The 16,871-nt window shown below is 39.5% G+C and overlaps 1 protein-coding gene across 1 annotated transcript in view; it reads right to left on the bottom strand.

Moving 5' to 3' along the window:
- The window catches only part of ROCK2 (Rho associated coiled-coil containing protein kinase 2), a gene marked incomplete in the record, with an annotated part of 2,656,097 nt that overhangs the window by 916,711 nt on the left and 1,722,515 nt on the right, over positions 1 to 16,871 (bottom strand). The window contains 1 exon segment of the mRNA XM_044082273.1: positions 12,083 to 12,186. Coding sequence (XP_043938208.1) covers positions 12,083 to 12,186 — 104 coding nt within the window.

Here is a 16,871-nt window from a genome sequence, read left to right as displayed (position 1 = left end):
AGTTCAGGATATTGTACAGGAGATAAAAAAAGAACTGAGGTGCGACCTTTAGAAGAAGGAAGACTCAAATTTTGTAGAAATAAATAGAATTTATAGTAACAATAAATGCAGCATAATACTCAGGAGGAGGAGTGAACAGAGCCATAGCTACCTCATCTATCATCCAGTGGCACTCCCCAGTGAATCACCTTACCCCCTCAACTCTAAGTTTGGAAAAAAAGCACTTTACTATATCCAGCTAATTGTTAAATCAGTTTATTACTGTCAGACCCACACCCCAATTTGCTCCACTCCAAAGGGGGGGGGGGGATTAAGACTTTACTGTAGCAATTGACTTACTACAGACAAGTCCATGCCTTCCCCCACCTCTACCCAATACGCTTAATACATTGGGATCCCAATCAGTATTCCATTTTAGAGCACAAAATAAATAAAAAAAGATTTTATTTTTTTGTACTGTAGCAAGCCAGTTGCTGCAGACACATCCTCCCCCACCTCTCTTCCACTGAAGAGAAAAAAAGTGTTTTTTTTTTTTTATGCAGCAAGCCAACAATGGCTTGTCACAGCTTAACTCAAAGGCAGCTCTGAAAGTACAGTTTTGTACCTACCATAAATGTAGATGTTCGAGTGTTCACCCTGCTGCAGTCATCACACTTGGGTTATCCTGCCGTCAGGCAGTCCCGCAGTCGGCCCGAATTCCAAAGTCTTGGTCTGGCGTCGGTTACTGTCGCTTCTTCCCTGATGTCAGTGCGCCGGGGGTATATAAGGGGCATCCAATGCCATTTTCTTCAGTTTTTCTTGCCCCAGATGTCAGGTGCCCCCAATAGGTAGCCAATATATATATATATATATATATATATATATATATATATATATATATACATACATATGGCTATATAAAAATCAAACAAAACCCTTAGGCACAAGCAAATACACCACAGAGGTAGTATAGGATAAAGTGTTTGAGATTAGTTCAGAGGGGATGGAGGGAGGGTAACCTGGACTGCAGCAGGGTGAACACTCGAACATCTACATTTATGGTAGGTACAAAACTGTACTATGTTCATCGTGTTACCCTGCTGCAGTCATCACACTTGGTTTGAATCCCAAAGCTAAGGATGTGAGGTGGAGTCAAACAGGGTTAGAAGAAGCTAGTAGGCCCTGCAAAACTGCAGTGGCAAAACCAGCTCTAGTCTTGGAGTATAGAGGTAAGTGATAGTGTTTGGTGAAGGTGTGCACTGAACTCCAAGTAGCAGCTTCCAGAATATCCTTGGTTGGCACTCCCCTGAGAAAGGCTGCTGATGTTGCTGTAGCCCTGGTGGAGTGGGACCTAATGTTAGCAGGTACTGGTTTCCCATGATGTGTGTACCAGAAACGTATGCAATGCCCTATCCATTTTGAAATGGTCTGTTTTGAGATAGCTTTTCCTTGTGAGCCTGTAGCATAGGCTACAAAAAGCTGGTCAGTTTTTCTGAAAGCCTTAGTTTTATCCAAGTAGTAACGTAATTGCCTGTGAATGTCCAAAGAGTGCAGGAGTCTTTCTCCTTTGTTCTGGGGATTTGGGAAGAAGGTGGCCAAGTGAATGGTTTGGTTTAAGGCCACACTGGATACCACCTTTGGCAAAGGAAGGATTAGTTCATAGAGAAAGTCTGTTTTGATGAAAAATGATGAAAGGTTCCACTGCCATTAGTGCCTGTAGCTCTGAGACTCTTCTAGCTGAGGTTATTGCTAGTAGTAGGGCAGTTTTCCAAGAAAGAAATTTTAAATCAGCTGAAAAAGCTGGTTCAAAGGGCAGCAGTGTAAGCTTTTCCAGAACAAAGTTGAGATCCCAAGTAGGTGTTGGAGCTCTCCTTGGCGGTCTTAAGTTCTTAGCCCCTCTGAGGAACTGTCTTAGGAGTGGATGTAAAAATAAAGGAGGATCCGTGCTGTAATGAGCTGAAATTGCTGAGGCGTGGATCTTAATAGATGAAAAGGAAAGTCCTTTGTGTAACATCTCAGTTAAATATTGTAGAATCTGAGGGATGTTTGGATCAAGGGGGTTTAAGCCTTTAGCCTGGTTCCAGGCGCAAAATCTTTTCCATTTGTCTGAATAGGTTTTCCTGGTGCTGGGCCTCCTGGCCTCCAGAATGACATCCATAACAGCTTTGGATAAAGGTGTTGGCTGGTTGTTTAAGTAATTTGCCATGCAGCCAGGTTTAAAGTCTTGAGCTGGCTGTGTAGAATCTGATGGTCTCGCTGGGTGAGCAGGTGAGGAATTTGTGGCAAAATCCATGGTGGGCCGTGGGCCATGTTCCTTAAAATTGGGTACCAATGCTGGCGTGGCCAGTCTGGTGCAACGAGTATCATTTGTGGCCTCTCTAATCTGACTTTCAGCAGTACTTTTGCTAAAAGAGGCAGTGGAGGGAAGGCAACTGTTAATGTTTTCCAACTGAAAGAGAGGGCATCCACTTTCCAAGTTAGTGGATGGAAGGTCCTTGTGCAAGATTTTTGAAGTTGGTGGTTGTGGGGGCTGGCAAACGGATCTATGTCTGGGCGTCCCCATTTTTGAACTATCATTGCAAATACTTGTGGATCTAGTTTCCATTCGTGTGGATCCATGATGTTTCTGCTTAGGTCGTCTGCCAATGTGTTTTTCTTTCCTGGCAGGAATTGTGCTTGTAATTGAACCTGGTAAGACAGTGCAGTGTTCCACAAGGTCATTGCTTGCCTGCATAGAGGGTAGGAATGTGTGCCCCCTTGCTTGTTTATGTACCACATAACTGTGGTATTGTCCGTCTTTATTAGTAGTTGTCCTGGGTGTAGAAGGTCCTTGAAAGCTGTTAGGGCATTCTGCACTGCTAGCATTTCTTTTTGATTGATATGCAGGTGTCTCTGATCTGTAGTCCATTTTCCCTGAATGCACTGCCCTGCCATGTGTGCTCCCCAGGCATAGTCCGATGCATCTGTTGTCATAGTTTGCCTGGCTGTGGGTAAGGTGAAAGGCTGACCCTTGTTGAGGTGACATGCCTGTGCCCACCATAGAAACTCCTGTTGAAGGCAGGGAATGAGTGGTATCACTGTTTCCAAGCTGTGGCTGTGCTGAGTCCATACACATTTCAGGTACCATTGTAACTTCCTCATATGCAGTTTTGCAAATGGTATTAGTAGCATGCAAGATGCCATGAATCCCAAAGCCTGCAGAATTTTTCTTGCAGGGAGCTGGGTCTTTGTTACCATTATTTTGAAATATTGAAACAGCTGTCGTTGCTTGTCTGGCGTGAGATAAACCATCTGGGCCGTTGTATTCAAGCTGGCACCCAGGAATATTATGTTTTGTGAGGGTACTAGTTTTGATTTCTTTGCATTTACTGTGTACCCTAGGCAACTTAGAAGGTGTTTGACAAATGCCAGATGCTTTAAAATAATGTCCTTGCTTTCTGTTTGAATAAGGCAGTCGTCAAGGTATGGGTATATTTGAATTCCTCTTTGTCTGCAGTATGCAATTACTGGTGCCAGGCATTTTGTGAAGACCCTGGGCGCAGTAGATAAGCCAAAGGGCAGTGCAGAGAATTGATAATGCGTTGAACCTGCAATGAAGCGGAGGTATCTTCTGCAATTTTTTCTGATAGGGACATGCAGGTATGCCTCCTTGAGGTTCAAAGTGACTAGCCAAGCATTCTTGCCCAGCATGGGAAGAAGCTGCTGTAGTGTTAGCATCTTGCATTTTGGCACTTGCAGATACGTGTTCAGAATTGAAAGATCCAGAATGGGTCTCCATGCTTTGTCCTTTCTTGGGACTAGGAATAGTCTTGAGTAAAATCCTTGTCCTTGCTCCTGTGCAGGTACCTGATGAATGGCTCTCATGTTCATGAGAGCTGTAATTTGTTTTTGTGCCTCTGCCCATTGATTTGGTGGCAGGTTTGGCATTCCTTTGATCCTTGGTAAGGTATGAAAGTGGAATCTGTATCCTTGAGAGACAATGTTTAGAACCCATTTGGTCTTGTGTGATGATGTGCCAGTTGTCTGCAAAAAATGCTAGTTTTCCTCCCAAGGGAGTTGCCAGGAGAGATTTGCTTGGTAGTTTGAGGATAGAGTCATTGTGTCTGCCTTCTGCTAGCCTGGGGCCTTGTCTTCTCCTCCTTTCTGGGTAGCAGAACCCCATTGGCAAGGTTTGTAAGGGCCCTGTGACTGGCCTCTGCCCCTTGGGCATCTGTATTTGCCCCTCTGTGATCTGTCTGAAGCTGGAAAGGACCAGTTTTTTGTTGGCCAATTTCTGCTGAAACGAGGGGGTTGTACCTGCAAATAATCCTTGACCGTTTGCATAGACTTTGCCTTACCCTCCATTTTCTTTAAAACCTCTTCTGCTTTGACACCAAATAATACATCCTGTTGTAAAGGTGTATCCAATATTTTTGCTTTAACATGGTCAGGGAGGGTTTGTTCTTTTAACCAAGCATGTCTATGTATGACAGATTCAGTAACAGCTGCTCTACAGGACGCTTCCAATGAATCAAATCCGCATTGTAAAGTATGTTTGCCCATCTGTTCAGCTGCATGCAACAGATCCTGCATTTCCTTGAATTCAGGCTGTTCTGAATGTGTGCTCATTTTTTGTTTTAACTGAGACTTAAGGAATTGTTGATATTTCAACATGTGAAACTGGCAATTTAATGCTCTCATAGCCAGAGTTGCTGAGGTGTATATTTTCTTAATGATATGGTTTCCCTTGCCCCAGTGTTAAAGATGAGAGCAGCAAAACTTTAGGTGCCTATATGATGTGTATTTGTTTTAAAAGATTCTTGCTTTTGGTATTATATATTTTTTTCCCTTCATGGGTAGTACACATTATGTATAAAAATTGTATTTCTTGCTATTTCCACCGATTTATTTTTATATGTATTGAACTGAAGATGCCATTGTTATAAATTTACAATTTTAAATTATTATGAGTATTATATAAGTTTTTATGTGGTTTTAACATGTATTTGGATGATTAATTATAGAATATAATATTAAAGATGTAGCAGTTTTAGGACTGTGTTAAATGAGAATATGGGGTTGTTTTTTCTTTAGGTTAGGTGTATGTATGTATGTATAAAAAGAAAGATTGGTTATATGAATTAATTAATTATTTAATTACTCTATTGTTTTATTGAATAATTTTAGACAATTAACTTAATGATATATAAAGCTGGGAGTGTTGTATGATATGCATTCTGTTCAGCTGAAGAAGTCATTCGAAACGAAAACGCTTGTTGATTTTGTGAAGCGTTAATGTGCTGTTGAGTTCTTGGATTTGTGCAATAAAGAGTGGTACGTTCTACAAGCCTTTTACTCCGCTTTGCTCAAGTTGAATTTTGTGTTTGGTTGGACTTGTTGAGCAACTGTTTCCATCGCTTTTTTCCGGGTTTGGTTTTTATTTCGATGGACATGGAGGAGGCTGCAATGGCTACTAAGGGTACGGAGAAGGGAGGTGGCGACCCTGATAGGATTGATAAACTAACTGTCCAATTAACACAGCTAATCGAGCTGTTAACGCCTACTTGCCACTCACCACTGACGTCACCGACTGAAGTACCGGGTAACCAGGAAATGTTAGCGAGGAGGTACAATGGCGCGAAAGGACCCGCAGTAGTTGGGAAACATGGAAATAACTACAAACACCATTTGGACATGGGACCAGGCTCTTCTGGTCAGGACTATCCTTCGATTTTTAGGTCCAATGCGAGTGTTGGAAGTACAGATGCCCTAGGTAGGGCGGACGATGGACAAAGACAAAAACTGAATGGTCAAAGGTACCAATTGGACTTTAAAAGCATTATGCATAAAAAATATTGTTTCAATGAGAAAAAACTATCTTCACATGTTGAGACTGATGTTAATTTAACTTATGAATGTAATGTTAGAATGTTGGATGAGATGTTATTTAAGTACAAGAATATTGAAATGGAGAATGCATATCTGAGGGAATGTTTGAGGCTTAAAATAGTGCCAAAAGGCTTAAGAATTTGTAAATACCCTAATAAAGTAAGGGAAGGGAGTGAGTTTCATTATGAATTAATAGGCATCTTTGACAACTGTGGTTTTGAAATACTGAAAGCTATCATAAAAGAAAATGAGAGGGAAATGGAAAATGTACATAGCAAAATTGAAGGAATTAATTCTAAAATAACTGAAGACCTATTATTTTCTATTGATGAATGTCAAAAGAAATATTATGATACATTAAATAAAATTGAAAATAGTATTAGAAATGTATATGAAAGGAAATGTAGAAAATTAGAAAGGGACATTAAGGAATATAAAGAGAAGGTTAGCTACCCAAAACCCAGAGAATTTACTTTTAGGAATAATGTGTATGAGAATGGTTGGGGTCAGAAAGAGCCCCTGAGAAGGGAGACACATGAAACAAGAGATGAGATAGGTAACTTTAGTGATTATTCTGAGTACCCTCCTTTAAGGAGATCGGAAAGAATAAAAAATAATTACCAAAAAAACTACAATTATGGGGGGGGGGGCAACATCAACAAAAACAAGGGTTTTCAACAGTGGTAATGAATGATCAGCATTCTACTGAATCTGGATATGTGCAAGATTTAATAATAGTTGAAGGACATGTATGGAAGTTTAAAGATTATAATATTTATAATTATAGTAATAAGGAGCTTAGTGAGGTTCATTTTTCACTTTTTTCCAAAGGGCTCAAATTTGTTCCGAACAAGAAGGCAGATATTAGTAAGGTATTAATTGACCTAAAATTATTTTTAAGAAAGAAGAATTTTGAGCTTTTGTTCCAGGGACAGAATTCCAATGGGCATAGAACAGAGGAACTAAGGAAAAGGAGCATATATAACCCCCCCTCCACCCACAACTGAAGAACTTTGAAGCCCTTATGGAAAAGAAATTAAGGATAGAACTCCCTAAGAACAAAATCATGTATAATCTTACTAAAGAGGAGAATAATTTATTAAGGGATTTAAGGAGTGACTCATCAATACGAACTATTAAGCCAGATAAAAGGGGTGGGACAGTTATTATGGATCAAATTACGTATGAAGCAAAAATGATGGATGTACTCGAGAATTCGGAAAGATATGTTAGGGCATCGATCAATGAAATAAATATGGGGAATAAAAAAATATACTTGATGTTAAATGACTTATTGCTGGAAGGCTCCATCAGTTTACAGACTTTTAAATATCTCTATGTAGAAAAACCAAGAGTCCCTACAATCTTTGGAGTGGCCAAGGTGCACAAAAATGTGGAAAACCCGCCATCGAGACCCATTGTGGCCTCAGGGGGTTCTGTTACTGCGCCTTTGGCCAAATGGTTAGATGTTAAACTAAAGGATTTATCCATGGAAGGGTGTGGTGTGGTTAAAGACTCTCGGGATTTCTTACGGAATTTAACACATGAGATTTATGATAAAAATATTATTTTTATTACGATAGATATAGTAGACTTGTTTTCTTCAATACCATATGGTGAAGGTATGAAATGGTTTGAAGAGGCCTTAGTAAAATATGGAAAGTTTAGCAATAATGATTTTTATCTTATTTTAACATTGATGGAGGTGGTCCTAACTAACAATTATATCCATTATGAAGGCGAATGTTTTAAGCAAATCAAGGGGGTAGCTATGGGGGCGAGATCTGCCCCCATATATACCAATATTATTTTGTCCGCTTGGGAGGACAAATATATCATCAATTCTGAATATACTCACTGTTGGAAATTTTATAGGCGGTACTTGGATGACGTGTGCTTCCTATGGGTGGCATCAGAGAATGAATTCTTGGCATTTTTTAAATATATTACAGAATCAACTGAGTTTCTGGATTTCACTTATCAGCTTAACAAGAGCACCTTAAACTACCTTGATATCTCTATAGGGAAGGCCGATGAAGGTTTCTTTCCAAAATTTTTAGGAAGGAAACCTTCTTGAACTCTTATTTAGCTTACAATAGTGCCCACCCTTACCACCAGAAAAAAGGTATTGTCAAGGGACAATATGTAAGGGGAAGCAGAATGACATCGAGGGATTCAGATTTTAATGAAGAGTGTATGAAGTTACGTGAAATGTTTAAAGATAGAGGATATCCCTCTAAACTGATAGAGACAGTGGAGAAAGAGGTTAGAATAGGGAGGCAGGACAAATTTAAACCCATTTTGGGTGATAAATGTGGATGGAATAATGGAGAAGTAAAACTAGAAAAATATGAAGGAGAAAGCAATTTTGTACTAGATTTTTGTGGGGAAGCTGTAAAGATAAGAAAAATTTTAGAGAAAGAATGGAGTAGATTTAAAGAAATTTCAGACCTTGAAAGTATATTTGTTTTCCCCCTAAAATGTACTTATAGGAGGGGGAAGAACTTAAAAACCATTTTGGAGGGTAAAAATGCAATTAATTTAGTTAGAAATGGAAAAGTAGGTACTTTTAAGTGTGGACGCTGTTCCCAGTGTTCTTTTATTTGCACTAGGGAGACTATCTACATTAGTAGTAGGGACTTTCTGATCCAGAGCAGACATTTCGCAAATTGTGAAACCAGTGGGATAGTTTACATAGGATTATGTGACCACTGTGATGCGTTCTATGTGGGAAAATCAGAAAGAAAACTGAAAAATAGAATCTATGAGCATAATTATGAAGTAAGAACCAAATGCACTACTAATGCACTTTATAGACATAAAACATGCTGCCTGGAATCAAATTTTAATTTTTTTGTTTTAGAAGTGGTGGAAAAGGATGTAAGGGGAGGTTTATGGGAGACCTCTATAGAGTATAAAGAACTGTTCTGGCAATTATCCCTGGAAGCTAATAAACACCCAGGTCTTAATTATATGGTTTCCCTTGCCCCAGTGTTAAAGATGAGAGCAGCAAAACTTTAGGTGCCTATATGATGTCTAGTTTTTAAAGATTCTTGCTTTTGGTATTATATATTTTTTTTCCCTTCATGGGTAGTACACATTATGTATAAAAATTGCATTTCTTGCTATTTCCACCGATTTATTTTTATATGTATTGAACTGAAGATGCCATTGTTATAAATTTACAATTTTAAATTATTATGAGTATTATATAAGTTTTTATGTGGTTTTAACATGTATTTGGATGATTAATTATAGACTATAATATTAAAGATGTAGCAATTTTAGGACTGTGTTAAATGAGAATATGGGGTTGTTTTTTCTTTAGGTTAGGTGTATGTATGTATGTATAAAAAGAAAGATTGGTTATATGAATTAATTAATTATTTAATTACTCTATTGTTTTATTGAATAATTTTAGACAATTAACTTAATGATATATAAAGCTGGGAGTGTTGTATGATATGCATTCTGTTCATCTGAAGAAGTCATTCGAAACGAAAACGCTTGTTGGTTTTGTGAAGCGTTAATGTGCTGTTGAGTTCTTGGATTTGTGCAATAAAGAGTGGTACGTTCTACAAGCCTTTTACTCCGCTTTGCTCAAGTTGAATTTTGTGTTTGGTTGGACTTGTTGAGCAACTGTTTCCATCGCTTTTTTCCGGGTTTGTATATTTTCTTTCCCCATCTATCTAGGGCTCTGGAATCCCTTTCAGAGGGCACAGGATTTTTAGCCATAGAAGCTTTTGCTCTCTTAGGACCCTGGGAAATTGTTTCTGGGTCAGCTACACGGCTTTTATAAAGGAATTTGTGTGAGTCAGGTACTCTGTAGTATCTGTCTGGTTTGGCTGGAGCAAGAGGTAGAGAGTCTGGATTTAAACTAGACTCCAAGTAAACATCATCCACAATATCTAAAACAGGAGGGATAGCAAGAGGTCTGTGCTGGGGTAGTAAAAGGAACTCTCGGAGCCTTTTCTTACAATCTGAGTAATCCTGGCCTTCCCAGTGGAAATGTTCCCTCATGGTATGTAAAGTTTCCCCAAAGGAGTAGTCTTCAGGGGGAGATGCTGAGGGAATAGAATCTTCAGCATCAGAATCCTCATAAGGTGTAAAAGTGTAATCCTGTTCCTCAGAAGAATCTGAGGAGAGAGAAACCTGGTCAGCGGATGCATAATCCTCCTCTTGTCTTGGTCTTTTATCAGGAGGGGGATGGGAACCCCTGATAAGGGTAATCAAATCTTCAGCCATCTTAAGCATCTGTTTCTTAGGCATGGGGCCATGAACTGTAGACTGATGTACAGTTTTCTTTGGTTTTAAAGGAGTTTTAAGTTTAGCATAAGATTTAATGGTGAGTGTAGTCGGTCTGAAGACACCTTCTGCTAGTTCTGCTCCAGTGTCGGTAGATGGCTGCGTCGGCCTAGTAGACTCCGCTTGGGAATCCCCAGCTGTCTGGGGTTCCAGTTCTGCGGTCGTCAGGGGCTGCGTAGGCGCCTCACTGAAAACCGGAGAACCGGCGACAGTCCCAACTGAGGCCTCAGTGTCTGGCTTATTCCTAGGCTGCCTGTCCTTATCCTTGCGTTTTTTATGAATGGCGGTCGTCGGCTGCTCCGACGGCATGATATAATTATATTTCCTACCAAAGTAATGCCATGCGAAGTCAAAACGGCGTTCAAAAGTTCGTTTATTAAACCTAGCGCAAAACCGACAACCTGTGACGTCGTGGTCTGGGCCTAGGCAAGGAATACAATAGGAATGGAAGTCCTTATGAGGTATTTGCTTCCCACAAGAAATGCAATTGTTAACTTTTTCTGACATCGGACTGAGGCAAGAAAATGTTCCCCAACAGGGTACTTAGCTTTAATGAAGACTTCGGACTGAAATTCAAATTGAAAATCTCAGGTGTGGGCCGACCGGCACTTGCGAACTGCTTCTGCTTCGGGCACCGCGCGGCAAGAAAGACTGAAGAAAATAGCGCCGGCTGCCCCTTACATACCCCTGACGCACTGACGTCAGGGAAGAAGCGACAGCAACCAACGCCGGACCAAGACTTTGGAATTCGGGCAGACTGCGGGACCGCCTGACGGCAGGATAACCCAAGTGTAATGACTGCAGCAGGGTAACACGATGAACATCTGCCTTTCTGTACCTACAGAAAGAATGCAGGAACTACTATTCCTCCTGATCAAGCCATCTAATACACTGCACCTGGGACTAAACCTCCCTTTGCCACACCTATGTGACTGGGAGTGAGGTTTAATGGAAGGGGGAATTGAGGAGCATGTGTATATGTTGGATTGAATGAAAACTGCGAAAAAGAAAACAAACTTAAAATGCATGACAATGATGATGGAAATTGTTATTACAGTTTGCTCTGTTTTCTATCAATGTATATAATCCCATGTTATAGTCTGAAATGTGATGATTTAATAAAGACATTTTAAACCTGTAAACCTTAAAGGGATGTAAGTAGTACAATATATTCAAGCAGCTAACAGTGCATGTTCTCCAAACCAGTAAAAACAAAAGCAAACAAACGCATGAGAGACGCTTCAAAAAATCACAAACATTTCCTCAGTCTATGTACTTTAAACAATAATAGTGCATGAAATGGCAAGATGTAAGAAACAAAATGAAAAGAAGATTAGCGCAAGATGTATTGACGTAGAGATGATAATCAGTGTTTATTTGTTGTACACTATTTCATATTTATGTTCATATTGTCGTAACTGAGTGAGCTACATGCCACAGAGAGGCATAATGTGAAATGTTACGGTGGCAGATAAAAAAAAAAAGTACTGTCAGTCCCCACGTACAATAGACTGTGTTGGAAATAATGATGTTTGCTACTAACTATGAACATGTGCAATATTTATGTTTACTATTATTTTTTCCAAAACCAAGAGGTACTAACTATAACATACCATCGGCTGAAATTTCAGATGTCAGCTGCACAGCTCGAGAAAGACTGAGTATTATTTATACTGTTGGTTATACAAACAGGCATTATTTTTCATTTTTCTGAAAATATTTCCATAAACAAGCATTCAAGAAAGTGATTTTTTGCCTAGATGTAAAAGCTCAAGTCACCTGAACAAAAGCAAACCATCAACTATTCCAGTTCTTACAAAGTCCAATTTTGAGGTTTATGCTTTAATTCCAAAGAACGCTATCAAATGCGTCATGAAGAAAACAGTTAAAATATGAATCTTTTTTTTTTTTTATGTTTTTTACCCCTCACCTCTCATCCTGCAACTCTTGAATCTTCTGTTGCATCTCTTTGCACAGCTTATTCTTTTCTTCACATTCTTCTTTTAATTCTCGAACTTGGGTCTTGTACAGCGTCTTAAAAGAATTAGAAACAATTTGTTTTAAACCAAAAACTTGCAAGTCTATTAGTCTATAAAAATGCACAAATACTATTACCTCCAGACTTGATACATAGTGACAAAACATAAAATGAGTGAATAAGAATTTCATGACTGACACATTACAAGCTTAAAAAGTTAAGCATTTTATGCTACTGAAGCTTTGTGGTAAAAAGAATTTATAGCCAACAATTTACTGAACGAGTGGAATTCCAATGCAGTAAACATGGAGGCAAGCACCACCAAGTTTTTTCATGCTTTTTACTTTTTTATTAAAACAAAGAAAGAACCACTTCATCTATAACAACAAGAAAAATCAGATGATATACCATCGTTTAAATATCTCCCACAATGTTTCGGGCAATTTAAAAATTTAAAGACAGAAAATTCCCATACTTTATGCCATTCCTTACAAATCTGATCATTTTCCTGACTTTCTTCTGCACATACAATCCTATAATAGACTCAACACTGCTCCAACAGCCTCCTTTTTCTACAGCATGCTTTTCTTTCCATGTCTTTGCCAGTTTGCTCCTAACCCAACCTCCCAAGAAAAGTAATATATTTTTTCAGAAACTGGCCAACCAAGATCATCTCCTCCCTGTTTAAACAAAACTCCAATTTGCTAGGAACCTCCATTAAAAAAAGTTTCAATTTCCTGTACAGAATCCTCTCAACAAACCTTGATACTTCCACAGTCCCAAAACTTATGAATATATCCTTCCTCAGGCTCTGCATATCTTCAAGATTTCACATCAGTGATATGCCATCCCCTGCTTAACTAGGCTAGTATTCTGAACCACCTATGCACCCACTGCACATTTTGATCCAAAACTCCTGGCAAGATACTTAACTTACCACTTAATCTTACACTCCAATCATCTTATAGATAATTTCACATTCTCATTGTCTTCTCACCTCCTATGCAGTCTATCCCTATCTGCTCTATACACGTCTTATCAAAATTTATGAATCCTACTACATGTTTGCTGTCCTTCATTCCCATTAATTCTAAGGGGGGAACCTTCCCAACATCAACAATCTCCCCAACTCCACTCCTCCTCATCCAATTTTTAACAGCCTGTTTTAACTACTCAGTAATGAAGCTCACTATCAGTGGAACTTGGAAATTAACCTTAAAAATGGGCCACAACTCACACTTTTCTCTCTCATTATTGCACTTTCTTAACAAACGTAACAATTTTGACCACTCTAGCCTATCAACTATGCCAATGCAAAGACTGTCCCTGAATCTAAATAGTATAGCCCCACGCACAGAACTTGGAGGGTAGACTCACAAGATCCCTTCAAGGTCTGGATATGCCTATCAAGAATTTCATTACCTTGCCATTCACCCCATGCAGAGTTGAATTCCTTATCCTAGTGCCAAGGGTCTCAAGAAAGAACAACTGCCACAGCTGTAGACAAAGCATACAGGCCGAAGTCAGGCATGCCCCAATCCCTTTACCACCACCGCACAGGCAGTGTCAGTCTGTCTTTGGTAATCGTGTTGCCTTTCCCATTTCAAACAAATTTATCATAACTGGCTTCAATTTTCACCAATCACCTGACTACAGTTTTGATATGTCTACTAATACATGTAAAATCACCTGGAGTAAGTTATTCCTACCCATTAAAGAAGACAGACTAAGCAACCATTTCTCAAAAAAGAAGAGATCATATGGTAGAGATCTAATTAATTAACATGTACCAAATCACTGCCCATTTCCTCCATCAGTAACCGTAAACACTTAACTTCATGTTTCACAAGGACTTCACTCCCCTCCTATAGTATAATGTACCTTACTGACCCTAACTTGAAAAGTTTTAGTCCAATTGCAATTTAATCCAGAAATAATTTAAACTGCTCGAAAATTCTCACCAACCTGACAGCACAAGACCCCAGTCAATTTCTTGCCAACATGCAGTCATCTGCAAACATCTGAAAACAACTTTTATTCACTAAGAATGTACTTCATATATATGTATATCTGCTTCGCTACAGTCTCCATAATTAATATAAACAAAAGCAGGGAAAGGGGACAGCCCTGTCGGGTGCCCTTGTGATACTTAATTCCTGACTGAGCTAACTCATTCATCATTAACTGCATCCTTACATTCCTGTATAATGCTGCAAATCCAGTTCATAAACATATGCCCCATGCCTACATTTCTTAACATCTTGAAAAGAAGTGGCCAATCAAAAGAATTTTTTTTTATTTCAAAAATACCAGCCCCACTTTATTCCAGCCCTCCTCCGGAGCATGCTGCTTTCCTCTATGCATCATTAAACAAAACCCAATTAACTTACCATTAATAGCCTGGGCTGATAGTTTTGTAACTTCTTAGCTGATGTAGCAGCTAAAATCATCACAGTAATTAGTGAAACAGTTGTATAATTCACAAGAAACTACCCATCCATCCTACCCATATTTAGGCACCAATACTACTGGTGTCTTAGTAAAGAAAACTGTTAAGATAGTATTCATAGCGCCCTCATTAAAACCCATAGCCTTGGGGGTAACAAAATATTCCTAAACATCTTGTAAAATTCCACCATAAAACCATCACTGACTGGGGATTTCCCTGCTTTAAGTTTACTGACTGTATCCACTACTTCTGTACCCGTTCCATTCAAAGCTACAGTAAACTGTCAACTAATCGGCACCCATGGGGATTGGTTAATGCCAGATAAAAAGAAGTTATGTACTTATCATAATGTTCCATGTCTGTAGTCCATCTAACCTACATTCTTGCTGGATGGGTTCAGAGCCAATCCTCGGGTCCAACTCGGCCGATACTAAAGCTAGAGAGCTTTTACTGGCTCGAGGCTATCCCCTATTCCATGGTGCATCACGGCAATTCCCAAGATCTTGTTTGCAAGAAAGTAACTACATACATAATAGTAAGTATGCTATCAATAACTATGTACATAGAATAAAAGTACTTCGTAAAACTATCCATGTCATGTGGATGGACAACCATAGCAAGGTCAGAAAGCATAATGGATAGTCCACCAGTTCCTCCAGGATAAGGAAGGGGGAAGGAGGGTGGCACGCAAGAATGTAGGCGAGATGGACTACAAACATGGAACATTATGGTAAGTACATAAATTCTTTATGTTGTGTAGTCCTAACTCGCCATAATTCTTGCTGGATGGGACAGCATCTCTAGCAGCTTTATCCGAGGTGGCTCAAGCAAAGAGACTCTTCAGCACAGTGGACCCAAAGGATGACCTGCCCCAGGAGACCAAATCCAAGTTGTAATGAGTGACAAAGGTATGAGGTCTTGCCCAAGTAGGTGCTGCACAAATGGTAACAAGTGGGAGTTTTGATCTGATAAGAAGCTGATACTGCTCTAGTTGAATGACCTTTTTTTTACTTTAGCAGGTAGTTGTTTGCCAGCATTCTTGTAAGCAAAAGAGATACAGTCTGAAAGCCATTTAGATAGAGTAACCTTGGAGATAGGCAAGCCTTTGTTTTTGTCAGAGAGGGAAACAAATAATTGATCCGATTTTCAAAAATCTTTAGTAGGTAAAATCGGAGAATTCTGTGAACATCTAATTAACGTAGTCTGTATTCTGATTTATTACTGTAATTTGGGAAGAATACTGGTAATTCATTAGATGTGTTTAGATTATGTTCTGAACATATCTTAGGGAGAAAGGAAGGATTAGTTCTTAGGAAGACTCTATCCTTGTGGAATATAATATAAGTAGGTTGAATGGTTAGGGCTTGCAATTCTGAAACCCTCCTAGCAGAAGTTATAGCAACTAAGAACAATGTCTTCCAAGACAACAATTTCAAGTCTGATGAAGAAGACTGTTCAAAAGTGGAGACATCAAAGAGGTCAGAACTAAGTTCAAGTCCCAGGGCTCTGGAGGTTGCCTGATTGGAGGTCTGAGAAGGACTCCTCCTTTCAAAAAGGTTTTGCATAAAGAGTGGGACATAACTGGATTTCCCACCAAAATGATAATTAGAGATGGCGGCTAACTGAACTCTAATGGTAGCAGCTGCAGCTCCTTCTTGAAAAATAGATGCAAGGAAGGACAGGATAGATTCTATGGGTGATGAGTAGGGATCTATGCCTTGTTTAGCTGCCCAAATGGAAAACCTTTTCCATTTGCTGGAATATAATTTCCTGATAGAAGGTTTATGTGAAGAAATGAGGATACATTTAACGGAAGGAGAAAGGGAAAAATACCTGGCTACTTTTGGAACTGGAGCAGCCATGCTGTCAATTTCAGGGTTTGGATGGTAGGATGGAACTGTCCCGATTGATGAATCAGACGGTCTGGAGATGGTTCCAGAATCCATGGTTCCTCCAAGCGACAGGGCCACAGGAAGAGAAACCAGACTTGACAAGGCTAGTAAGGAGCAATGAGGATCAGGGTACTCTTCATTCAACAGGTTTGCTTTCTGAATCACTTTGGGTACGAGGGGAAAAGGTGGAAAAGCATCAAGAAGTCCTGGAGGCCAATTGTGGACTAGAGCATCCCTGGGTGACATTCCCGGATGGGGAATGAAGGCAAAGTATTTGCTGCATTTGGTGTTCATGTATGTGGCAAATAGGTCTCAGCAAGGATGGCCCCATTTGCTGAAAATCTCTTCCGCAACTTCTGTTTTCAGGGACCACTCATGAGGCATCAGAATTGCTCGATTC

The sequence above is a fragment of the Protopterus annectens genome, chromosome 1.part1 (assembly GCF_019279795.1).
Source record: "Protopterus annectens isolate FY-2018-M chromosome 1.part1, PAN1.0, whole genome shotgun sequence".
Classification (NCBI taxonomy): domain Eukaryota; kingdom Metazoa; phylum Chordata; order Ceratodontiformes; family Protopteridae; genus Protopterus; species Protopterus annectens.
This window is presented reverse-complemented; position numbering and strand designations above follow the sequence as displayed.